The sequence below is a fragment of the Rana temporaria genome, chromosome 4 (genome assembly GCF_905171775.1).
Source record: "Rana temporaria chromosome 4, aRanTem1.1, whole genome shotgun sequence".
NCBI lineage: Eukaryota > Metazoa > Chordata > Amphibia > Anura > Ranidae > Rana > Rana temporaria.
The window spans coordinates 420,145,423-420,173,071 of NC_053492.1; the positions used below are offsets into that span (position 1 = coordinate 420,145,423).

Below are 27,649 nucleotides of genomic sequence, written 5' to 3' on the forward strand. Positions count from 1 at the left end.
TAAAAACACTGGACAGCAAAAAAAAAATCGAAAGTCTTATTTTTATATTTTTTTCTCGAAATGTGCAAATTAAAAGACCATTTAACTGCTTGCCACTGGACCACAGTACATTTACTGCAACAGGGCAGCATGGGCCGGCTGGATCACATGCATGTACACCATCCAGCCTGTCCTGGGTTAGGGGGCTTGCATGCGCACACACCTGCTGTTAACAAACTCTGTCACTCGCTACAACGGGATTTGGTCAGCAGGTTCCAGCTAATGATTTATGGCTGAGACCTGCTGATTGGCTGAAGCCAATCACAGCAGAGAGTTTTGTGTTTACAAACACACAGGGCTGTGTACACAGTATGGCCCTGGAGTGTATGACTCGGCCCCGCCCCCGCCCTGCAGACGCACTGCATCATTGGATTTGATTGACAGCAGCGCGAGCCAATGGCTGCGCTGCTATCAATCTATCCAATGAAGAACCGAGAAGCCCGGGCAATGATCGAGCGCGTTTGCGACACGGGACTTTCCAGGGCTCAGGTAAGTAAACGAGAGGCTGGGGGTTGCTAATTGTCGGATTAGAATGCATTAAGGTGAAAAAACACGTACCTTTACAACCCCCTTAAATTGATGGGGAAAAAACCTTTGAGGTCAAGTGGTTATGGTGGTCACACACATATTGATATGATCATGCAATCGATCAGTCAGTGTGACTAAAACGACTGAAGTAAGAATTATAAAGCACAAGACCCTTCATTCCATTGATTTGGTGAGCTCTCGCGAGTGATGACACCACAAAAATCCTCCTGCGCTCTGGTGTTTCACCAAACCGGGTACAGCAGTATAGTCTAACGGCAAAGTCAGAAGACTTGCAGCCCTCCACAGAACAAAAGGGTGTTCATAAGGCTAAAACAAAAAGAAAAGAAAGGAGGGCGCACCGACCTTGTGCATTACCACTTAATTTTTTTTTTATTAGAAACGGAATAAAAAGCAATGGTCCTACTCACAAAAGAATTATAAGTAAGCGCTTTTCAGACAGCTGGACTGGACCTCACGGCACCTGCCAGTAGAACTTCAGACATCTGAACGGCTGACGCATTTCTGGGGCGTACCCCATTCTTTAGAGCCTAGATGGTTTGTGATACCTCTCTGCTGCTGCATGTCCTCCTTAATATAGGTATATGTGTGTATGTATGCACATGTGTAAGGGCGCCCCCCAACGCTAGTGGCCACTGATTGGCAGGCCAATCAGTGGCCACTGGCCACATATACACACAAATATATATATATATATATATATATATATATATATATATATATATATATATATATATATATATATATACACATTTACACCCACACTCACACCATGTGTTTGAGCTTTTGGGGTGCACATCCTAATGCAATAGGCTGCGCACACCTATGGTTGTAATATAAATCAATAGTGATCATTTTTAATAGATGGTTTCGGATTGATTGTACTTGTAGTCAATGTGGCATCATTTTATATTTTAATTGATGATGACAAATCGTTGTGTGTATGGCTACTAACAATATAATGTGGGGATGAACCTAAACAATACAGTTTGTGTCCAGTCAGTTGTTCCCTGTATTCCTTTGGTTTTGGAGATTGTACGGTTGCATTGTGATGTGTATGGACCTGTGTGCCTGCAATGCGTTCTCTTCTGTGTTTTCAGAGAACATACAAGCTGTCTTTGTGAAGCTTTGAGCAGGCATCCAGACAAATGCGAGGGTGGCTGGAAGTGAAGGCCCAGGCCTGGTAACACGCCACAGACAGCTGTTTATGGAAAGTGTGCGTGTTTAAGTAAACGTCTGTGTGCTGCACAGGGCCTGGGTGAGCGTCCACTCAATGCTTCTCTATACCGGCCGGTGCTGGAATCATTTAACACCCATGGATACAATGTTATTGGGTAATACGACCCGAACCCTGTGCTATAAATTCATTTCTAAAGTAAACAGAAGAGGAAAGCTGAGAGACATATAACCTGACACAGGCCCTAGAACAGCACTTAATTGCAGATTTAAAGTGTCCCTGTCATCTTTTTAAGGCTCTCCTTTCTTAAATTAAGGTCCCTTTCACACAGGGGGGATTTTTCCCGCTCAGTGGGGAATCTGTCCGCTGATCCCCCTCTAAGCAGGCGGGTGCCTGGTCCGTGTCTGCTCTGCTTATGTAGCGCAGACACAGCCCATTCTCCTCAATGGGTGGTCGAGTGTAAACCAACTGCCTGTCTGTTTATACTGGACTTCCATTCAAGTCCAGAGGCGATTCAGTTCGCATGTACCGCGCTATATAAGTTTTTCATTCATTCATTCATTCACTAGACCAGTGGTCTCCAAACTGCATCTCAAGGGCTGGATTCGGCCCTTTGCTTGCTTTTATCTGGCCCTTGAAACATTGTTCCCCCTTTTGTTGCTGACATAGTTCCTGCCACTGACACTAAGAATAGTGCACTATTCCTCTCATTGATACAACAATGGGGCGATATTCTTCCCATAATACCAATGATGGGGCACTATTCCTTCCATTGATACCAGTGATGGGGCACTTATCCTCCCATTGATATAAACGATGGGGCGCTATTCCTCCCATGGACACCAATAATAAGGCACTATAATTCCCATTGACACCAATGATGGGGCACTGTTCCTCCCACGGACACCAATGATGTGGCACTATTCCTCCCACTGATACTAGCCATTGAGCATTGTTTACTCCCGCTGAGGCCAGGTCATTTTCTTCTCCCACTGGCCACAGTGTGGCCCCCCCTAAAGTTTGAAGGACTGTATACATGCAGTTTGTTTAGAAAGTTTGGAGACCCCTGTGCTAGACTGTTGGGGAAACAAATCCCCATCCATTTTTTTTTTTTTTTTAGAAGATCAGATTGAATGAATGTCGGCGAGTGTAAAAAGAACACATGTCCATTTTCATGCACTGCTCCATAGAGGATGATGGAGGGTCCGATAGTGTCTACCCTTCAGTTTTTCAGGTAAACCCGATCGGTCCACCCGCTTAAAAGGGGCCTACCCTATTTCTCACACTTGTAGCAAGTATTTTTCTTAGAATAAATTAATTGTAATTCCCTGCAAGCCTGCATCGCTACAATATAATTCTTTTGAAGCTTAAGGGCTATTTCACACAGAGCGGACCGTTTCCGGGTCCGCTCCGTGTGTCTCCGTCGGCTCAGCGGGGATCCCCGCTCAGCTGTCGGCGGATAGGGCGGTCCCCGCACACAGTGCAGGGACCGCCCTGTCTCTGCTCCGCTGTCCCCTATGGGGAACCTGATGCAGACGGACCGTCTGTCTGTCTGCATCAGTTCCGCTCCGCCGAACGGAAGAAAAATAGGGTTTCTTCCGTTCGGAAAAGTGGATCCCGACTGACGCGGACGCTAGCGGATGCTCCATCTGCTAACGGACGCGTTCCCATAGGGATTCATTACAAGTCCGTTAACGGACTTGTAATGAGCGGACGAACGGTCCGCTAGTGTGAAAGGACCCTAAAGGGGTTGTAAAGGTTCGTCTTTTATTTTCTAAATAGGTTCCTTTAATCTAGTGAATTGTTGGTTCACTTAATTTTTCCTTTGATTTCCCTTCTAAATGTTTTTTTTCTTTGTTTGAATTTCTCACTTCCTGTTTCTCCTCAGTAAGCTTTCCACCATCATCCAAGTGGTGGAAAGTCATTTAGAACAGCTTACTGAACAGCTTACTGAGGAGGAACAGGAAGTGAGAAATTCAGACAAAGAAAACAAAGAAAAAAAAAAAAAAATCTAGAAGGGAAATCGAAGGAAAAGGTAAGTGAACCAACAATGCAACGGCTTAATGTAACCTATTTAGAAAATAAAAAACAAACCTTTACAACCCCTTTAAGCATCTTTAAGCACCTTAGTTTACTGTGTTGACCTCCATCATCCTAAATCCCCACCTTTCCTGGCTCATTCTGTCATTGGGCCGCCTCTCACAACTTTTAGACTTTTTGCTCTTTACTATGTGTAGGTGTGGCGTCATTCACTGTACCTGAGCATTATGTAAAAGAACACATCTCTGACATCCCTCTAGACATACATCCTCTTTACTGACCACTGAGTGGTGCAGACTTTAGCTGTACAATCTGCTGATCATTTGCTTGATATATTAGGTTGTTGTCAAACAAATGTTTGACAGCGGAAGGTATTGTATGTGTACATTATACTTCAGCTTTAAGACCCGTAAGGTCTAATTATACAGTCTCCAGGGACATCACTACAGCATGAGGCAAGGGGTAGTATTTTGTGTGGTCAGAGTTATCATCTAAAGCAGGGGTGGCCAACCAGTGGCCCGGGGGCCACATGTGGCGTGCGGAGACCTCTGATGTGGCCCACGACCTCCTGATCTGGAATGGCGGGTTGGCAAGCCCAGACCGCAGGTTGCGGAGCAGAGCCCCATAAGGCGATGATTTCTCCACAGCGCTAGCTTTTGCCACAGGCGGAGTCAATGGCAAAGTTCAGCTAACCCGCAGGATAGACACAGTGGGTGTGAGTAGACCATAGCACATCAGTGTGAAAGCAGTCTTAGGCCCTTTTCACACAATCAGCCTAACCAAATGGGACCCTCAATTCACCTCTATAGAGCGACAGATGTCCGTTTACCCCGCCTACCTCCAATCCGAAAAACAGAAGGGAATTTGTCCCCTTCCATCTGGTTGGATCGGAGGGCCTATAGAGTAGTCGTAACCCTTCATCCGCCCGCTCTGCTCATTGTGGCCCGCGACTGGTTATCAAGTTGCTTAAGTGGCCCTCGTGCTTCAAAAGGTTGGGCACCCCTGATCTAAAGAGTCATGTTATGCAAACATTAAATTCTAAGTGTAGATGGAGCTTATAATTCCCAAACCTCTTGTCTACCTGGACATTTTGGGTGTTCCTCCCACCTTTGTATGTTGCAGTGCCTTCTGTTTTCCATAATATAATATAAAATATAAATCTAGCAAGGATGGTAAGAGCCTTTACAATGGGCAATGCAGATATGGAGACCTGATAGCGCACCAATAACGTCCCTGAGAGATGAAAGAAACTGTCAGGTGAATTGGGTCCTCGGCATCCCCTGAATTCACCAAAACTGGGAAAATCAGTTTTGGGAAGCCAGATTTAGGTGGAAAGTATAGTTTTATATCTAGTGATCAAATCATTGGAGTCATTACAGTGTTTACTACTACTATAGTATTTTGGGTGGAAAAAATATATGGAAAAATTAAAGTATTTCTTTCTTGCCTTCTTTCTTTCTTGCCTTCTTTCTTACTTGCCTTCTTTCTTTCTTGCCTTCTTTCTTTCTTGCCTTCTTTCTTTCTTGCCTTCTTTCTTGCCTTCTTTCTTTCTTGCCTTCTTTCTTTCTTTCTTTCTTTCTTTCTTTCTTTCTTTCTTTCTTTCTTTCTTTCTTTCTTTCTTTCTTTCTTTCTTTCTTTCTTTCTTTCTTTCTTTCTTTCTTTCTTTCTTTCTTTCTTTCTCATTATATTTACAAGAAACAAAAAAAAATCGCCACTAGAGGGAGCTCTGCATTTCTCCCTCTGCATCACAGCTGCTTGTCAGCCACACAGGGAGTGCATTGTTTTCAATAAGTTGTCCAACTTAAAGAATTGTATTGTGAGAAGGAACAGTATGCATAACCATTGTGTAACGCTGTAAAGCAGGAAGCTGAGCCTGTGCATGTAAACGTGTGTGTGCAAATATGAGTGCCCTGTGTACATATATGATTACAATATATACAAAGAAACCGTGTTACCAAGAAATAAACTTTTATGAATAAAACCATTACTTTGGGTAGAGTGGTTAATACCATTGTGCTAGTCTTTGGTGTTCTCCTGGAGGCTTTGGTTGTGGTCCATGTCCGCAGTGTCTGTGATAACGGTGTGTGTTTTTTAAGCTCAGGTTCCGTCTGCTCTGCTAAGTGGATGAAGTGACAGGTACTAGTCTGGATTCTGCTGGGGGGGCATTTATCATCGAAGTGTGCCAAGCTTCTATCTCACTGCTGCATTTCTGCAAAATAACTCCATGTCTGTTTGAGATCCTTATAAAGTGATTGTATAGTGTTTTTGCATATATTTTCTTATGCCTATCCATTTTTGTTTAAGTTTACCTTTCAGTAACTTATGTCTGCATACATATGTTTCTTTTTTTTAAAAGCTCCAGCTCAGTTGTCCCTGAGTTCCAGTCCAGTGAATGACTTTTGCCTAGGCTGAGATGATGTCATCAGTATCCTGTCCACAGTGATCAGACTTCTACACTGTAATGCCTGGTACACACCATGAGATTATCGGACGAATGATCGTCCTTTTTTTTTTTTGGAATGCTAGTCTTATATCGAAAATAAAAGGGGTCACTAAAGTTAGGAATTTTTTGTATGATAGAATAAAAATTCAGAAGTGATGTATTGTATTTTCAGACGACAATCATACGATCTGGTATCGTTTGTGCGAGAAATTTTCATGCTTGTCCCATTGGATGATTTTGGATATATTGTCGTGATCGGCTCTCGAAAGCTGTGTACTATCTAAATGATCAATCACTTCAAAAGTAGTATTTTTCTTAAAGACAACTCCACTTTCGTGGGGGGGGGGGGGGGGGAATAGCAAATAAATAATATAGCGCATATAATTGCGACACTAATCACATTGTGATTGAAAAGGAAAGGTCATTTTTAAAAACATTCAATCTGCAGCCGCTGTCATTTTCTGAGAATACAATGCAATATGGCTACCTGGAGTTGTTCTGTACACAGAATGTTTACTGACCACTCCCCCTAAACATAATTTCCTGCTTGTGTGATTGGCTCAACAATTTTCCCAGAAGTCTGCCTAAGTCAGATGACCGGCATCCCCTGCAACAAATATATAATTTTTTGAGAGATACTTTCAATAGGAACACGTTTAAAGGGATGCAGGCCCAGCAGATTTTTTCATTCAGGTTTTTAAACGTCGTTAAAAATTTGTCACCATTCCAGTGGGCGCAACTTTGAAGCGTATCAATTTACTCGGCGTAACATTATCTTTCACAGTATAAAAAAAAAAATGGGCTAACTTTACTGTTGTCTTATATATTTTTTTTTTAACTCAAAAAGTGATTTTTTTTTTTCCCCAGAAAAATTGCGCTTTTAAGACCACTGCGCCAATACGGTGTGACAAAAAGTATTGCAACGACCGCCATTTTATTCTCTAGGGTGTTAGAAAAAAATATATATAATGTTTTGGGTTCCAATTTTCTAGCAAAAAAGGAAAATTGTTTTTTAATTTGTAAACACCAAATCTCAGAGGCTCAGTCCTTAAGTGGTAAAACGATTAGAGGCATATTTTGAGCCCGGCATTTAGAGGGAAGGAAAAAAAAAACACCTGGTTTGCATTTTTGATTGGATCTTTCTGGCCAAAAAAAAAACGCTAAACTACTCTAAGCTGTGTTCAAAAACACTCTATATGAGCGTTTGTTTTGTTTTTTCTGCCAAGGAAACTGTCGTACTTCTTTTTTTTTTTTTTTTTTTTAAACCTAGTGTGCATGGAACCAATCTTTGTAGCAAGTCAAAAGGTAAGAGGCTGCCCCAGGGACTAATCTGTGTCAGAAGTTTTGTAGACGCAGCCAAGAAATGTACAGGCACCTAAATTTAAGCTGGCCATACACTCTGACTGTCCCTTAGTGAATGGCCCTGATTTGTTTTGTCCCTGCCAGAGAAGAGCTCTACCTCTCCAACAACCCATGCCCCTACCCTACCCCAGCTCCCCCCCCCCCCTTTTTAGCATTGTGTCTTTGACATTCAACACTTTCGTGGGAGTCAGATACTGGTGTCCCCTGCTGCACATCATGGTTCGCTCCTCCAAACCCTACATCACCTTCGGACTCATTGACATAGGGGTCAGAGGAAGGAGCCATGGCATGCTGCAGGGGGCGCCGGTATCCACCACTTACCTAAGTGTAAGTGCCAAAGACTAAAGGGAAATGGGGGACACGTGCTGTTTGAGGGGTGAGTACAAGAACTCTTTTTTTTTTTTCTTTTTTGTATCATCACAGCAGTCCACGATTTATCTTAGAGCTGAGGGGCCCCAGGATAAAATATGCAGCAGGATCCTGTAATTTTCTCCCCTGTCTGACACTGGAGTGACACTCTGTGACAGCAGATATCGCTGTGTAATGTAGGTGTGTGTTGTCTGTGTTTTGTTGCACACTGCGGTCTCCCATTTCCTTCTCCTTCCCATCATATGTGGTTAGTGGTTGTCATATATGTAGTGTATTTTTAGCCCAGGCTCTGATTGCCTCACCACAAAGCAGCCGTGACACCATTTCTAGATTACCAGCACTCTGGTAATTCGTGACTCTGTCCCATCGAGATGTCCTGTCCAATATTAAAGGACGTTCTTTCCTACCCACTGCTTGATTATAGAAAGGGCAGTAAAGGCAGCAGCCCGGGGCCCCAGACCTTAGGTAAGCCCAAGATTTATGTATTACGTGCTCTTTATAAGTCAATTTCCTGAAAGGCATATTCCACCTTTTGTAAAAATGATTAACATGTCTATATTTGATTTCCGCGTCGAATATGTAAATGAGCAAGATATGCCGATTCACGAACGTACGTACGCCCGTCGCAATTAGTTACGCCGTTTACGTAAGACATACGCCGGCGTAAAGATAAAGCAGGTCTCCAGGTGGTGCAGCCCATGCAAGGTATGGACGTCGGAACAAGCGTATCTTTTTACGTTGTTTACGTAAGTCGTACGTGAATAGGGCTGTGCGTTCACGTCACAGGCATTGAGCCGGCGTATCTTTGGGCGTAAATACGACGTGATACTGAGCATGCATGCACCGTTCGTTCGGCCATGCATCTACATGGGGTCACGCTTAATTTGAATACAACACGCCCACGACCTGCCTACTTTGAATTACGCACGCTTACGCCGGCCGTTTTACGCTACGCCGCCGTAACTTAGGACGCAAGTGCTTTGTGAATACAGCACCTGCCTCTCTAAGTAGCGGCGGCGTAGCGTAAATAAGATACGCTGCGCCCGCACAACGTAAAGCCGCCCTACGTGAATCTAGGCCTAAGTGTCATTTCTGTCTACTGCTTTGTTCCTCTATCAGCATGAAAGGTGACGGGGAAAAGAACCTCCAACTGATTGACAATCTCGGCTCTGTTCCTGTGTGCTGTGTCCAATCCATTCCCTCCCCTCCAATCAGCTCCCAGAGCTCTGCAGAGTGTAATTTCATCCCTCTGCTCTTTTTTTTTTTTTTATGACAGCTCGTACATTTGACAAACTTTTTCCATCCTGCTCCTTTGAAATTTCTCGTCACTGTGGTTGAAAATTAAGATCAATAAAATTCTAGCAGCACATGGCCATCTTACATGTGTATGCATCATACATGGTAAATGGGTATTATAACAATGAATGTTAAAGCATGTGATTGAACATGACTGGTGACAATGATTGCCATGCGGTCCTCGATCTCCTTTTTGGAAGCTCAGATAGTGGTTTCTGTGTTTGATGTTCGATAAGTAGGACATCCTAAATATGTCTGTCTCCCTCTAGTGCTTACATGGTTGTCTGCTGTTTCCATGGCAACACAAATGCATTTTCCGCTGCACGTCTTCGCTATGAGAAAACTCATGGACGTCGTTCCCGCGTTGAATTTTGAAATTTTTACGTCGTTTGCGTAAGTCGTTCGTGAATAGGGCTGGACGTAAGTTACGTTCACGTCTAAAGCATTGACGATTTGCGGCGGAATTTCGAGCATGCGCACTGGGATTCTTTTACGAGCGGCGCATGCGCCGTTCGTAAAAAACTTCAAATACGTGGGGTCACACTAAATTTAATTAAAACACGCCCACATCATCCAAATTTGTATTAGGCGGGCTTACGCCAGAGCACATACGTTACCCAGCCGTAACTTAGGGCGCAAGTTCTTTCGGAATACGGAACTTGCGCCCTAATTTACGGCGCCGTAACGTATCGGAGATACGTTACGCCCGCACAATATTACGCAGGGCTACCTGAATCTAGCCCATTGTGTTTTACCGGCAGGGGGTAGGAGAAGCTGTCCCCACTGTAAGAACACAGTGAATATTGCCAGCGGCTAATGGCCTCCAGTGTTAATCACATGTGAAATCAGCCAGGCTGGGTGCGATCAACTTGGGTACGTTCAGCCTCCCCATACATGGTTCGAATCTCAGCTGGTTCCTGCTGAACCACCCAAGATTCAACTTGTCTATTGTCGGCTTTATTTGAATATTTATCTTTTTTTCTACACATTTTGTCATGTTTCTGTGGGTCCTCGGGCCTTCAGGGCTGGGGCAAATGTCATTGGGAGAACCCCTTACCCAGTACTTAGTGGTTGGATCAGCTGACTATCAGAAGAGGAGTCAACCAGGCCTTTTGGCTAGGTGGACCTAAGTGTGCCTTGCTTCCATCAGAAGCCTTGCACCCCGGTCTTTGTAAAGACTTTTGGTTACCCTATATGACCAAAATCCATCTGGTTGTACTATTAGTGACATCAAACTCTTCTATAGCCTTTTCAAGGTGACCATAAAGGTCGTAGGGTTTGGCTAAAATGGGTAAATGGGGTTTACAAACCACTCTTCCAAAATACCATTAAACCTTTATAATGTAAGAGAAAAACAGAATCTGACTTTCCTTTCTGCCTGCCTTGCAACATATCATTTTCTCCTAGACTGCAGATGGAGAGATGCTGATTATAAGCTGCCATCAGCGATGAGTATTCCTCTGGCTCGTTTCATTCACCTTCTCGCCGCAGACTGCGTTTTCCTGATAGTGTGAGCCGTACATATGAATTAATCTCTGCAGCTCCATTCATTGTTGTGTCTGGCTAAGCTGCATCAAGTCAGCTCACTGTCATGTCTTTTGTCCGCCATGGCAATCTCCATTGCTGGTCATAGGAGAGCAAGGAGCTGGTTTTGGGAGAGATATACGGAAGGCTGCCATTGCTGAAAATGCTGAATGACTGGTGCTAATAATGGTTCAAAGGCTTCATTGGCTACTATGCGCACAGCTACACCAATCAGCTAGCTTGGTTTTAGAACCCCTTCTGGATTTTTTTTTTCTTAGCAGGGATCTCAGCGAGAGGGAGAGCAGGAGAAGCAAGCTTTCAGTGGTTTCAGGAGGAAAATAGCGAAGATCGGTTCCTGTATATGCCACCCCCACAGCTCCTCCTGTCCAAATGTAAAACTTAATGTGACAGGGAGGCTGTATGGGCCCCCTGGAGCATTGGTCGGGGACACCATTTCGACCCCTGAAGCTACACCAGTGGTTGGGGGGGGGTGGTAAAAACAGGTGTCAACTTTTGGGTTCTACCGCCACTCCCAAACCACAAATGTAAACAAGCCCTTAGGCTGCTTTCACACTGAGGCGTGCAGCCGCGGTGACGGTATAGCCGCGCTATTTGTAGCGCGGCTATACCGTCGTATTTACCGCAATATTCAGGCGCTAGCGGTGAGGTTTTAACCCCCGCTAGCGGCCAAAAAAGGGTTAATACCGCGGTATTACTGCGCTTTCCCATTGATTTAAATGGGAAGGCGCGGTATAGGAGCGGTGAACACACCGCTCCTATATTGCGGTAAAGATGCGGCTAGCAGGACTTTTGGTGCGCTCCTGCTAGCGCGCCGCTTCAATGTGAAAGCCTTCGGGCTTTCACATTGAACACTACAGGGCATGATTTTTTCATGCGGTATAGCAGCGCTATTTTTAGCGCTGTACCGCATGAAAAACGCCCCAGTGTGCAAGGGGCCTTACTGTCCTGAGCCCCTGTAAGGCTGCTTTCACACTGATACTCTGCGGTTTACCCTCGCCACGGATGAAACGCAGTGCACCTCCAGCTTTCCTGCGAGTTAACAGTGATTTGTCATAGACCTCTAATATATTTTACGAGTGTGGTGCATTTTCTGAAAGCGCACCAAAACTCCCACATTCAGAAGTTTTTATGCACTTTCAGAAAGCGCGCTAAACTCACAGGATGGTTTGAGGTTGAGGGCCACATCAAAGGGCTCCGCGGGCCTCAGGTTGAGCATTCCTGGTTTAACATATGAATAAAGTGATACCTGTATTGTGATGTGGTGATTTCCAGAACTGTAAGTGCTACAGATTGGAATGGTAGAAATAGGAGTGTTGATCTTAAAAAGTGAGAATGGTTAAAGGAGTGTAAGAGTGGGGAGAAGAAAAAAAATAAGATGTGGGATTAAGAAGGCAATAGTACAGAAAATGGGGAAGGGAGAGGGGAAGGGGTTACAAGGGGATCAGATGTTTGGTGTAGTTACATTGCAAGAAATATTCTCAAACCTCGAGGGTTGGGAGTACGATATCCAGGGTTGATATACACATAGAAATTTTAACGTTTAATGTTGTCTATTGTCTAAAGCCAAAGGGACAGCACACAGCCCTTTTGGTGCTTATGTGGTCCTCGGACCCAACAGTTTGTAGTGGGAATGAGAGCATTGATTTCTAAAGGGGGTAAAGCAGTCATTTCAACTCACCTTATATACCATGTTCCCACTCTCACTGTCTTCTCTAGCATGTTTCCAATCTTCCACCAAACCTGTAAGCATGTCCAGTGTCTATCATTTTCTATAGTATGCCTGTAGTTTCTGACAATCTTGCCTAGTATTTCATATACAAAGCATTATGTGCAGCCCTTGGGTGGTGATAGTGGTCACAGCTGAGGCCCCCTATACCTTGCAAGTTGACAAGCACTGGTCTAGAGGAGCCTCCACAATTTGTCCGTTGATATTTGAAAGAGTCATGATCTGATGGTTACCATAGTGTGATGGTTACCTTATTGCCGTTTATACACCTTTTCGTAAAATATATGAATAAAAATATGGTCTCTGTCTGGCTTCATACCTTTTTCATCATACCTGTTTGAATTCTTAGTAATGCTAAATTAGATACATCATGAAGTTGAGTTTCTAACAAGTAACAAAATGGAGTTGCAAGAAAGTTATCTAGGTGTAACATACTGTATTGTTACTGTTTGCAGTTTATAAAATGGCCACAAGATGGCCCTGCTTTGCAGTTTAGAGTTGATTTACAAACACTAAAGAGTGCAAAATCTGGTACAGCTCTACATAGAAACCAATTGGCTTCCAGGTTTTTTTGTTTTTTTTTGGTCGAAGCTTAATTGAACGATCTGGAGTTAGATTGTCTATCATATACAGCTGTACCAGATCTTGTACTCTCCAGTTTTAGTAAATTAACCCTATAGAGTTATTATAACAACGGTAATAATGGTCTAATTTTCGCTTCTCTTCTTTTTGTTTTCCAGCCAAACCATTTGCCCATAAAGTGAAGCAACTACGGCTACACAAAGAAGACTTTGAAATCTTGAAAGTAATTGGAAGAGGAGCTTTTGGTGAGGTGAGTTGTACAAAATGTGGCACCCTGCAAATTGGCTCGTTGTTGGAGTTCCACCTTTCACATCTGAAGTGGTTGTATAACCCCACTACCATTTTGGAAAATCATCCTTGTATTACAATAGTATCTGCATGCGTCTAACTGCCAGCCTCGTGTTCAAGGATTGAAATATTCACTTCTCTACTGTGCATTCTTCCTCTTGTGCGTCTTTATTATTATACAGGATTTATATAGCGCCAACAGTTTGCACAGCGCTTTACATCTTAATGCAGGTGAACAACAAAATGCACAGTTACAATATTGTATGTTTACTGTTTTGGCTGCCAAAATATTTTTGCTTGTCATTTAGGCTGCATTCACACCTGAGCGTCGGTCGTTCGGTCGTTTTTTCCAGCGTTTTGTCGCGCGTATTCATGCTTATTTGCGCGTTTGCATACAGCGTCGTCCGACGTTTTTGTACTTCAACGTTTTTTATTTTAGCCAATAGGAAAAATGATCATCTTTTCATCACTTGTTTCGATGTTGGTAGATTTTTTTAATCTTCTGCCTGGGTGAAATTTTCAATTGATTAAAGCGACGAAACGCCCATAGCAAACGCTCGTTGTCGAGCTAGTCGCTTGAATCGAGCGTTTCCATTACTTTCTATGGGAAATGGAAACGCTCAAAAACGACCAAACCGCCCGATACGCGCGGAACTTGTTTGAGCTTCAGGCTCCATTCACACCTTGGCGACAAAACGCCCGACGCTCGATACGCTGGAGGGGCGAATTCCCATTGCTGTCTATGAGATGGTTCACATCTCATAGACGCCGTACGCCTGCCGCCTGAAAACAAGTCCCGGACCCTTTTTTTCAGGCGGCGTTGGCGTTCAGCAGCGTTACTTGTCGCTGAGGTGTGAATGCAGCCTTAGGCGTTCGGCGTCAGGCGGCTTGGAGTGGAGATGTGAACCATCTCCATAGGGAATAATCTATTTTTTCCCCTCTAGCGTATTTGAGCGTCACGCTTCAGGCGACAAAACGCTCAGGTGTGAATGCAGCCTTACACGCCTCCGGTGCACTATTCTGCCAGAGGTGATGCCACTAAAGTATTTTAGCTTCTTATATCACTTTTTAGTCATTATTTGGGTACCCTTGCTGGACAGCATAGCCAGGCCAGCCATCTTGTTGGACTGAAGGTAAGCAAACACAGCTTGGTCACTGACCCGCCTAGTGATAAGACAATGAAAGAGACCACTGATAAAGTCATCACTCTGCTCATCAGTTATGTCTGCAATCTTTCTGTTGCACTCCCAGCGTGAGTCTTCCTAAGCATGGACAATATATAAAAAAGCTATACAGGCATACCCCGCTTTAAGTACACTCACTTTACATACACTCGCGAGTAAGGACATACCTGTGAGTGTATGTAAAGTGCCTTACAAGCACTGTACAGACATTTTGCAGCCGCAGTAGAAGTAGCTGAAGCTCAGAGAGCATAGCCCGACCTGTTCCAGTGTGCCCCTGACACCCCCACTACAGCCCCTGAGACCTTAACTACAGCTCCTAACAACCCCACTACACCCCCTGACCCCCACTACACCCTATAAGTGAAAAAAGGTATTGTTTCACTTTAAGTACATTTTCATTTTACATACATGCTCTGGTCCCATTGTGTACTTAAAAGTGGGGTATGCCTGTATAGGATCATTATATATTACATGCAGGGGATCACAAAGACCCAAATGTTACTTCATGGCATTATTTGAGGTGTGTAGCGGTGCTGTTAATTTAGGACAGCACCCTAACGCATTCCTACAGTAGCGAGTAATGCAACCCTGCACAAGTGCACTCCAACGCAAGTGGCATGCCGCATTTAGAAAAAAAAGGCCTATCTATTTTTTTTTTTAGGCATTAAGGTACACTGCAAGCCCATTCAGAATATATCTTAACACATGCATACAAGCTCTTACTGTTATTTCTGTGCAAGCGTATTGATTCGTTCGGCCTGATTGACAATTGCTTATTAGGTGCCTAATTGGTCTTATGTCAGCAGTCATTTAGCAGTGTTACAGATTGTACTGCTCAATTTATAGATGGATAATCTGTTCAACAGTTCAATTTGGGGAATTGCGGGCAAAAGTACAGGTTTATTTTAATGTGCTAAAGAGACTTGAATGGGAACAGTCTCCATTGCCTGTAAATACCCTTTTAGGTTATTTCTTTGAAGAGCAATTGAAACTTCAGTTTAAATCCGCTATTCCCATTCTAGGTACATCAAAACAATGGCCCGGATTCAGAAAGGAGTTACGACGGCGTATCTCCAGATACGCCGTCGTAACTCTGAGTGTGAGGCGGCGCATCTCTGCGCCTGATTCATAGAATCAGATGCGCCTCACTGTTGCCTAGATACGAGCGGCGTAAGTCTCCTACGCCGTCGTATCTTGGGGTGCATATTTCCGCTGGCCGCTAGGGGCGCTTCCGTAGATTTACGCGTAGAATATGCAAATGAGCTGGATACGCCGATTCAGAAACATACGTGCGCCCGGCGCATTGATTTACGTTGTTTACGTAAAGCTTTTTTCGGCGTAAAGTTACCCCTGCTATATGAGGCGTAGCCAATGTTAAGTATGGACGTCGGGACAGCGTAGAATTTTGCGTCGTTTGCGTAAGTCGTACGCGAATAGGGCTGTGCGCAAGTTACGTTCACGTCTAAAGCATTGACTATTTGTGGCGTAATTTGGAGCATGCGCACTGGGATACTTTCACGGATGGCGCATGCACGGTTCGTTGGGAGCGTCAATTACGTGCGGTCACGATTAATTACCATACAACACGCCACACAGAGCAACGGTTTTTCTCTAAAGCATGCTGGCACGAGCTAGGCTTTTCTACTCAGGCTGTGGGTGTTTTATAAAGAAATCGCACCGTAAGACTATGCGCACCTTGGCCCGGATTCAGAAAGAAATGCCTATCTTTAGGCAGGCGTAGCGTATCTCATATACGCTACGCCGCCGTAACTTTGAGAGGCGAGTCCCGTATTCAGAAAGAACTTGCGCCCGAAGTTACGGTGGCGTAGCGTATATGGGCCGGCGTAAGCTTGGAAGCCATGCTCTCATGAGATCTGTCATGCCCCATGCTGACTCAAAGCCATTCATTCAGCACAATGTATGCTTCCTGCTGATTGCAGAGCTATAGCTCTGAGCTAGCAGGGGTTGTGTCAGACCTCTGTAGAGAGACTACTGTTTCCCCACAGATTGCACGGGCCCGTCTCTACAGCATGCTGGCAGGGTGGTGGTGTTTCTACCCAGGCTGTGACTGCTTTAAAAAAAAAAACACACAAATAAATAACCTATTAGGCTGTATAGTTCTTGTTATGATACCGCTGAAATATATTTAGCTGATGTAACTGAAAGTTAATTTGGGGTTTAATTTAGCTGGCACTGAAAGTGTTACAGCTGTCACTATGATGCGTTGCAATCAGTGTAGCTCTGTGGTGTTCAGGTAGCCATTGGTGACAAATGATAGACAAGTTGCAGAGTGCTGATCTGTGATTGGCTGCTCTTTGCACCCTCTCACATCTGTAATTGGCGTGTGATTTCCATGTAAGCAGTGTAGCGTAGTGCAATGGCTGTTTTTCATTAGCCCAGCTCTACAGAACAGCAGCACAGTCAGTGAACGGATCTTGGCCCCTCCTTCCGTCGGTGGTGATTTCCCACATTCCTCTGGCACCAGCCGCAGTCTGGGGATGAGCAGAGCCTTCTCCAGACATGATGGAGGGAACACCAACATGCAATTATACGAGCTATATTTGTTGCAATCGCTTCTTCCAGATCTGCTTCCCAGTTTCTCATGCTCATTAAGGATTATCTGCTTGCAATTCTGAGTGTGTATCATTTCCTTGTGTTTAACTCCTTGTCTACCACCAGCACTGCTCAGCATTATGGGCGATGTAACTACTATAATGGAACTCCTGGTAGATTAAAAAATTAAGAAAGAAGAAAAAATGCAATTATGTGCTCATTAAAACCATTACATTCATTGTTAATTGATGCAAGTGTAAGCACCTAAATGTGTTTTCATATTAGCCACCTGTGATCTCTTACACAGCAGGACTCAAACTAGGAAATGTGAAGATGGAGGGCAGCGCATTAGTAGTCAGCTAAAGCATATCTACAGCTAAAATGTGTGTATTTTTGCCCCCCCATTTTGGATACAGCAGGGAACACGTAACAATTATTTCCATCTGTGTCCCATTGGGGGAGATTTCCATGTCCGATCGACACAACCAGAGGGAAATGCAGAGGCGTATCTAGTAAAAATGGCGCCTATGGCAAGCACTGAAACTGCGCCCCTGTCAAAACATTTGAAACCCGTCTCTTATGCCCCGTACACACCATCACTTTATGTGATGAAAAAAAATGACGTTTTTAAAAACGTCACTTTAATTGACTGTGTGTGGGGGAAAACGTCGTTTTATGTCTTGTAAAAAACGACCAAAAAAAATTGAAGCATGCTTCAATTTTATGTGTCGTTTTTCAAAAGTGCACTTTTTACTTCACAGAAATTGACCGTGTGTAGCAAAAAACGTCGTTTTCTAAGACGTTTTTTCATCCACGCATGCCCAGAAGCTACTTATGAAGCGAGCTTCAATGGTAAAACGTGGTGGAACGTAACCTCACTTTGCAAGATCATTGTGAGAAAACGGTGTGTAGGCAACTTCATCTTTGAAAATTGAAGTTTCAAAAACGTCATTTTTTACTTCACAGAAAGTGTCGTTTTTTTTCATCACATAAAGTGATGGTGTGTACGCGGCATTAGAGTCTGAATCTGAGATGAAAGAGGGAAAGAAAGAAGGATGGAAGGACAGCGGGCCCAGATCCTACACCACAATAGCAATATGTGTATTCCAGAAAGTTTAAAGAGGAAGTAAACCCGGATGGCGGCCATATCTCTTGTCATGTGACTGCAGTCAGCTGACACCTGTGACGGCGGGGCCTTCTGTACCACAGCCACTGATTGGCTAGGACATGGTGCAGCCCCTGCTATCTCTGTAGCTGGCTGTTACATCCCTCTCAGCATTCTGTGTGGGCGGCACCGGGCGAGCTGGAGCGGTTCATCTTTTTTTAAAGGGGGAGGGAATATCACAACTCAGTCCAGTCCATCCCTGCCTAAGACAAAAACGTTTTTTCGGGAAACTACCCAGGACGGCCATAGCCTGGGAATGTCCCAGTAAAATTGTGACTGTTGGCAAGTGCCTTGCTGTCCAGCCACTCACGAGTGCCCCCTTCAGATGGCGCCCATGGCACTTGCCATACTCTAGATACGCCACTGGGGAAATGCCAGTTGTCCCCTGAGTAGGTGTCCTCTATTCTTTTTCTAATGACAATATTTCCTCACTTTAAGTCCAGTGACATTGGTCATCAAGACAAACCGAGAGATTGAATCTCCCTAATGGGGACAAAGACGACATTAAAAACCAGCACAGGGGTTGGCTTTCCCTACTCTACCCAAAGCCAGGTGTAGAGCTGGCCTCTGACAGGCCCTGCTAATCTGCCCCAGGTTTTCTTCACATTTGGGTGTACAAGTAACCAGGAACACAACCCAGACAGTCTCACAACTTAATGACCAGGCAAGGGATGTGTTTTTATGCTTTTAATGCTCGTTCAACTTGATTGGGTTGCAGGGTGGTCTTTGGGATGCTTTGGATTTATTGCACAAAGAAACCAAAGAACTCTCTCTGCCTTGTCTACATGCTTCAGGATAATCCTCCTCCTGGCTAACAATGACAGTAACCCTGGAACTCCAAGCAAAGGGAAGGTCCCAATGGAGAAGTTACCCAAAGGGGGGTTAAAGCAGAAAACAGTCACTAGGATCTTATGTCCTAGTCTTTACTCACAATGTCCCCATAAAATTGGATGCCTCCATCCAATATCAGCCAGACGCTTCTCTTGTGAGTCTCCCGGCCTGTGAATCCCTTTGATTTGGCTTCCAAATGATTCCAGTAAATAGGCCCCCCAGCTCTCACTGAGCTGGGACCTTGAACTCCTGCCGACTTCAGCTACACTTCCCAGAAGGGCAAGAATCCTGCTACTCACAACCTAAAACTATTTATGGACTCCCAAGCCACCTACTGGGCATTCTTACCCCCAAGAATTTTCTTAGATCACATAAATATTAAGGCAAAGGGTCTTCCTCTTGCAGCCCACTACATTCTAGAAACGCTATGTGTGGCGGAAAACTAACACGGCACATCACCCTGAACACACCATCATGTTGTGGGGATGCTTCAGCAGGGACAGGAAAGCTGGTCAAAGTTGATGGAGCTAAATACAGGGCGATCTTAGAAGAAAACTTGTTAGTCTGCCGATGCCCGGTGTCCCGCAATTGGGTCGCAGAACGGGGGGATGCCTTTGTGAACAAGGCAGCTCTCTGTTCTGCCTAGTGACAGGACACTGATCGTCTGCTCCCTCTCATCGGGAGTAGTGATAAGTGTCTTGTCACAGTAAGCCCTGCCCCCACACAGTTAGAACACATCCCTAGGACAAACTTAACCCCTTCCCCATTTTGATGATAGCAAAGAAGCAGAAGAAACTTCAGCTTTACAGCCCAACTTTTTTTTTCTTTTTAGTGTTAGGAAATTTGGATGCCTAAATCGTCTAAGATTTGTTCTGCCTTCTGTGACTTTTTTGTGGAAATTCCCTACACAATTTTATTTCTGTAACACGACCGTGAAATTGGGCAAATGGATATCACTCAGGCAGGACATTTTTCTTACTTTCTCTTCCATCATTGGAGAGATTTCTCATCAACAGCTTCTAAACCATGGGTAGGCAACCTTAGAGGTGGAGATCTACCTGAACAACACAGGAGAAGTCAAACTGGGCACAGTGTCCCCTCCTCACACCTGATTTAAACCTCTAATTGCTGTACTACTGTGTCACAAACATGTGCATTGCACAGCAATCATGAGTTTAAATTGGGTCTTGAGAAGGCAACATATCAGCTTTTCCCCACCTATCAACATACACTCGGATCGCTTTTCAGAGGAGCAGCACTTGTGAATGAGCCCTTAGTTGCATTCAGCAGTGGTACCCTTAGGGCTCATTCACATGTAAAGTTGGGGGTGGTAAAACAGCAGGATATAATAGAAGTCTATGGCTAATGGCAGCAAACCCGCAGAAAAGCTGCAGGTACAATGCACTGCCCCTGTGGTGTGGGTAAAGTGCAGCACATCAGTGTGAAAGCAGCCCTATACTATTATGCCTGGTGTATTGCTTCATGAAAATCTCTAATTTCCTGCTGCTGGCACCACTCAGGAGACTGCTGCCCGGGATTAGAGGTGTAGTGTGGTTCGCATCACTCCGCACAGGACAGGAGCCAACGCTACAGAGGAGGCATCGGCTTATGCGGCGCTTGCTCCCTACTACATCTCCAACTTTACCAGTAGTCCTTCTGCATTGCACTCTGTTTGATGCTCTGGAATGCCAGGTCACCAAGCCCAGACTGAGATCTACCAGTCACCTGTCCATGATCTACTGATGGATCGCGATCTTCAGGTTTCTGACCTCCGCTCTGACCTTTTCCAAGAGGGTCAGCATGACGGCCAGTCTCCTAGAATTTTTAGAGGCATAGGTCAACAATATTATTATTATTATTATTATTATTATACAGGATTTATATAGCGCCAACAGTTTGCGCAGCGCTTTACATCAGGGAATGCTCTATTGATTCTCTGACAAAGGCATTAAACTGAATATACAGTACATCCATTTTACACATATTAACACAGATTGAAAAGGAAAAACTGGGTGGTTATTAGCCACGTCAGAATAAATAGGACCTTAGTGGAGACATGTGTCCATTATAGGTGAGCAAAGAAAACGACAGAGTTTTATACAAAAATAACACATTTTATTTTTAAATACATTAAACATTGACAATAAAATCAATTATAAGCCCTGGTATGATACTGATGATAGGATTGATTGATGGAGAAGGTGCTGATCGCCGACATGTTTCACTAAAGAGCGTTGTCAGGGCGCCGCATCCATCTATTTCCTCATCTGTTATATACAAAATAAAGCACAAAGCATATTATTTGTATAAGTTAACATTTACAGGACATAGTAGTATCTCTACATATACTGGTAGTCTTCTTAAGGTATCATGCTCACCTGTTCTGTCGGGTTTGTTGTAAGAACTGCATGGGGCGGCCGATGGACTCCAAGATCAGCGATTAGCAGCGGTCCAGCAGCTCCACAGAAACTTGGTGGGTCTGGCTCCCACCAGAGGTGTGTCCTCCCGTGGCTAATCACTGATCTTGGAGTCCATCGGCCGCCCCATGCAGTTCTTACAACAAACCCGACAGAACAGGTGAGCATGATACCTTAAGAAGACTACCAGTATATGTAGAGATACTACTATGTCCTGTAAATGTTAACTTATACAAATACAATTCTTTGTGCTTTATTTTGTATATAAACAGATGAGGAAAAAGATGGATGCGGCGCCCTGAGGACGCTCTTTAGTCAAACATGTCGGCGACCAGCACCTTCTCCATCTAATCAATCCTATAATCAGTATCATACCAGGGATTATAATTGATTTTATTGTAAATTTTTAACATATTTAAAAATAACATTTTATTTTTGTATAAAACTCTGTTGTTTTCTTTGCTCACATATAATGAATACATGTCTCCACTAAGGTCCTATTTATTCTGATGTGGCTAATAACCACCCAGTTTTTCCTTTTCAATCTTTTAACACTTTAAGGACTGGAGCACTGTGTCCATTCTGACGTCCAATAACCTCTTCCAAATATACATATTAACACAGAAGTGGAATGGGACATGAAATGTTTTTCCAAAAATAAAGTCCTTTTATGAGTTTTAGGCCATTTCTGTTCCAGGATCTTCTCTGTGGAATGTTTTAAATACATATGTGCAGACTTGACCACAATAAAAATGCGAATGAGACTCCCAAGGAAACCAGGAGCCACAAAGTGACCTCTGCAGGGCCACATCTGGCAGTAGCTGTAAGGATAAGCTTGCAATTCTGGGATGAGCAGTGCATGATGGTCAGTGAAAGCCATGAGTCAACCTGTGCCATATAGACCTTTTTTGTCCTCGCCTGTGCTATATGTGGTTGTCCAAGGCTATACATCGGCTACTAATACCGTTGAAGTTGGGCTGTTCTTTGTGTATGCTGCTTTGACCCAAAACATCCTCCCTGGGTTTCTGTGCTTCTCTATGCATTTCAGGTGCATAATGGCTGGTAGGATGCTGTGCATAGCTTCCTGTAAATATTGCCACACCATACCTCAGTATTCTTCTCAAGAGCCCCAGGAGCTCTGATACAAACACTGAGCAGGCTTTTGGTAGGGGTTATGGAAATCTTAAAATGCATTAATGGGAGGATGTCAGTCGGAAGGAGTGGGTGTTCCTAACCGGGCAGGCTGAATTTGCATGCAGACCACCATAGGTAATACCCACATGTTATCTGTGATCAATGAAGGAGAGGGGAGGGCCAAGGACCGTAAGGCAGGGAGGAAAAGAGCTGTTGGATGTTGGACATCCTCCAGCCTGGAAATAAAGACTGGCTCTGTCTGACTCATTCACATGGGGCGGTTTGATCCATACTCTGTGTAGGGCCATGTTTACCCACACAGGGATGCACAGATGTTCCTTAGCTGTCTGTTGGGGCACATCAGCTGCACAGACACAGCCTCTGCTCCCAATGTGACATCCGTGCAGGTACACGATCCCGAAGGCACCAAGGGGGAGTTTAAAGGGCAAATATCTGCACCCACTTGGGTGTTGTATTGGGAGCAGCAGGTGTGTCCTAATAAACATGAATTAGACTGCCCGCGTGGGGATGCATGGAACACCTGTACATCCCTGGGTGGATAAACAAATTGCTCTGTGTGAACGAGGCCTTTCTGCAGCTTCTAATGCACAAGGTGAGAAGTGTAAGAGAGGAATTGGGCATCACAGTGGACAGTACTCTCGCCTAGCAGTAAAAATGGTTGCTGGTTCAAATCCCGACCACGACACTACCTGCCTGGAGTTTGCATGTTCTCCCTGTGCCTGCGTGGGTTTCCTCCCACACTCCAAAGACATGCTGGTATAACCATGCTTCTGTCTAAAACGGGCCCTAGCATATGAATGTGAGTTGGACAGGGCCGGCCCTACCATGGGACCCGATGGTACCATTGTACCAGGCAGCACTTTCAGGGGGGAAGCAAATTTCCTGCCCACACGCCATCCCATTCTGCCAGCTCCACTCTCCACTCCACTGTGGGGCTAATTGCCGCCCGACCGCTCCTCCCGTTCCGCTCTCCGCTCCACTGTGCGGTTAATTGCATGAATAGAGCCATAACAGGTCCTTTTTATACTCCTATATACATGTATAGAGCCATGATAGGTCCACTTTAGTTATCATGATTTTAAATTAATGGATGTGGGGGCATTTTGGTGAACGTAATTTTTTTTGGGGGGGGGGGGGGGCAGCATTTCATTCTTGGTACCAGGCAGCACAATGTCTTGGGCCGGCACTGGAGTTGGAGACCATAGATCTTTGAGGGCAGGGACTGATGTGAATGTACAATGTATATGTAAAGCGCTGCATAAATTGACCGCTATATAAGTGCCTGAAATAATAATAATAATCTGTACAAATGTGCAAGACTGAAAGTGGTTCTAAAGGCTGAAGTCTTTTTTTACCTTCATGCATTCAAATCGATCACAGTCAGTGAGGAGGGGGCAGGGCTGATCCTTCTTCTGTGTATCATGAAGCATGAACGAGTGTCCCCATAGCAAGCGGCTTGACACTCAGAGAAGAGGAGGAGCCAGGAGGGATGGCGGGGGACACTAGAAAAGGAGGATCGTATTTGCTCTGTGCAAATCCACTGCACAGAGCAGGTAACTATAACATGTTTGTTTTTGAATGTCCTTTAATGTCATTTTGAAGGTAAGGCTGGAGTTCTTTAACTTTCTAGAGGTGAAACGTCAAAAAAGATAATGTCATGATTAGTGAGAAACTATCCAGTGTCTTGACAGATACACATAATGGTTCTTTTTTTACCGTACACCTTCACAACAACCTATTATTCTCACAAAGCGGAACTCAAGTTAAAACATAGCAAGAAGACAAGATCTTTATTGCAGAAGAGACATGGCATAAAAAAAAAACTGCAATCTTCTTTTAGAATGCGCAGCTCGGTGATCATTCTCAGCACGCTTCTTTGTCGGTAAGAATTAACTCTCATGAACATGTATGGGAGTTATCTCTTCCCTTGGACACAAACTTGCCAGCTGTAACAGTTTTTATGCATATCCGTTATTTATTTTATTAGGAGGCAGAGTAGAAAAAGATACCCAGAGTAGATTAGCCTTTTAAAAACAAAAAAGCACAAATAAAACACCCTGACAGTTTTTACATTTTGTAATAATAAATGATACCTTATGTATCGTACTTCAAGTCCACATTCTCCTTAATTATCACAAAGGAAAAATTAAATAAAATTCTAGAAACAGAACTAAACTTTACCATTGAATGACTGTGTCTGTCTTGCAGGTTGCAGTGGTGAAGTTGAAGCACACGGATAAGGTGTTTGCCATGAAGATCCTGAACAAATGGGAAATGCTGAAGAGAGCGGAGGTGAGAGGGGACAAGGGAGGGTGTGACAATAAACCTTTAATTCTTTGCACTTTTGCTGCATGTCCGGAGTATAACACTTTCATTAGAAATTTTCTGCATTGACTAATATATTTTCATGTAAACACCATTTTCATGCAATACTCTTTATTATTAAAGGGGTCGTAAGCCTACAAGTTTTTTCACCTTAATGCATCCTTGGAAGTGAGCACAATGTAATGTTAGAAAAATGTTTTTAGGGTGAACCTCCGCTTTAAGGTATTCTCTTCTTCATCATCCTATGCATTAAGGTATTCTGCTCTTCTTAAGGCATTCTCAGCCCCTCAGCCCCCCGTTTTCAACGTCGCTCTCTCCACGGGTTCTCGGCTCTTCATTGGATAGATTGATAGCAGCGCAGCCATTGGCTCCCACTGCTGTCAATCAAATCCAACGATGCAGGGAGCGGGGCTGAGTCAAACACTCTGCGTCTATGGATGCCGAGTGTATGACACAGGAGCGCGCCCGCAAGGTAACCTCCTCGGTAGAGAGCTTCCCAGAGTGGGTTATCTGATGCGGGGAGGAGCCACCCCAGAACAGGTGGATCAGGGCCACTCTGTGCAAAACAAACTGCACAGTGGAGGCAAGTATGATATGTTTGTTATTTTAAAAAAAAGGAACGTTTACAATCACTGCGGCTTGGGTGCCCCCATAGCAGGCTGCTTGCTGTGGGGGCCACTCGACGGGAGGGAGGGGCCAGAAATCCCGGTGAGGGACCCGAGAAGAAGAGGATATGGGATGTTCTGTGCAAAATTACAGCATAGAGCAGGTTAGTTTAACATGTTTGCTTTAAAAGAAAAGGCAAATGGACTTTAGTATCACTTTAAAGTGAATGTAAACCCGATTTCATGAAATTTGAGCTGGACTTGTATATCTGTGGTGTTTTCTTATCTCTCTCCAAAGCACGAAGTCCCATGTTTTTCTGCTGCTCCGTTCCTCTGTTATCAGCATGATAACTTCTGACAGGTTCTTAACAACTGAGCTCAAACCAGCCTGGAATTTGGGTTGGGGAGGGTGCTATAAATAGATTAGCAGAGAGCTTGTCTTGTAACAGCACAGCTCTACACATTTCTTCCTTCCTCATGTGGAGGGGGGAGTGTGCCTTTCTTTCAATCAGCTGTCACACACTGTATGCCCAGAATCCACTCCTGCTGAATGAGGACATAAAAATTCTAACATGGTGTTAGAATTCTAAAGAACATAGCAAGCTAAAGACAGCAGATATGCATGTAAAACTTATGTAGGGGGATTTGTTTCATCTTTGTGTGTCATCTGAGGCTGTTCACGTCACTGGGTATAGGAGAGGGTTTATGTCCACTTTAAGTTATGTGTAATAAAAAGGGATGATAAAGGGAAAAAGTATTCAACACGCTATCTGAAATGTATTTAATACTTGGTACTAAAATCCTTTGTTGGCAATGACAGCTTAAAGACGCCTCTTATATGGAAAAACTAGTCGCATGCATTGCTGAGGTGTGATTTTGGCCCATTCTTCCACACAAACAGTCTTCAAACCGTGAAGGGTCTGTGGGCCTCTTTTATGAACTCTGATCTTTAGTTCTTTCCATAGATTTTCTATTGGATTCAGTCAGCTGATTGGCTGGGCCATTCTTGTGGCTTTTTTTTCCTTGAACCCAATTGAGAGTTTCCTTGGCTTTGTGTTTGGGACAGGGGCGTTGTTAGGGGTGGGCTGGGGAGGCTGGCGCCCCGAATGGGTCGATGAAAAGCCCCGAGTCTCAGGGATGAAGCACTTAACTATTAGCCCCGAGTGCCGTCGAGCCTCGCCCAGTCAGTGTCCCCCAAGCTGGCAGCGTGAGCGGGCCGGTAAAGGATCGCCATCTTTATTAAACTGCGCTGCGCTGTAGGAGAGGTGGAGGCGGAGCGGCCAGGCCGATAGCTGCTGAACCCGCCAGAAGCCGACTGAGCGGGGGGGGGGGGCGGGGAGGCTAAGGATGCCGCTTGCTCCGCACTGCTGAAGACAGCCTTGCCACCCGCCACCCGCCGGTACACTGTCTGCAGCAGAGCGGTGTGAGTGTGCTGTGAGTGAATCACGGACCATTGACTTCCCTGCCAGGCAGAGTGTTCTCCGCCACACCCACTACAGGCCACACCCACTACAGGCTGCCTGCAGAAGGGGGCGGAGACAAGACCAGTCACCCTGCACAAGGAGAGAGCAGCAGTGACCGGTCTTTATTATAAGAAGCTCCTGCACTGGATTGTTGCACAAATCTGAAAGAAACACACAATCCACACCAAGATACAAGAAGGAATACACATCTGTTGTATGTTGACAACGTTTATCCAGGAGTGCAGCGTTAATTCCTAATTAGCCCTAATTAACTGTCTTTGCCCTGACTGGGCAAGGTAGCAGTGTGGATATAAAATCAAATTGTGGTAGATTTTGTTTTTCAACAGATGACCCTGCTTACTTTATAGATAACATATCTCCTTACGCTATTTTAATACAAATCCAGCGGTGTCTGCAAAATTGTTGCGGAAGTCAGAGGACCTCTGTGGGCTTCCAGTTCCTCAGCAGAGTTTATTTTGGCGAGCTGACCAAGCTTCAGCAATTATATGAATAATTAGGGTTCATTCCTCTTTCAGGG

At 44.4% G+C, this 27,649-nt stretch overlaps 1 protein-coding gene across 7 annotated transcripts in view; it reads left to right on the top strand.

Moving 5' to 3' along the window:
- The window catches only part of CDC42BPA (CDC42 binding protein kinase alpha), a 363,756-nt gene that overhangs the window by 110,100 nt on the left and 226,007 nt on the right, over positions 1-27,649 (top strand). For all 7 annotated transcript variants that reach the window (XM_040351326.1, XM_040351329.1, XM_040351327.1 and 4 more), the window contains exons 2-3: positions 13,284-13,375; positions 24,927-25,010. In XM_040351326.1, coding sequence (XP_040207260.1) covers positions 13,284-13,375; positions 24,927-25,010 — 176 coding nt within the window. The remainder of the gene's footprint in view (positions 1-13,283; positions 13,376-24,926; positions 25,011-27,649) is intronic.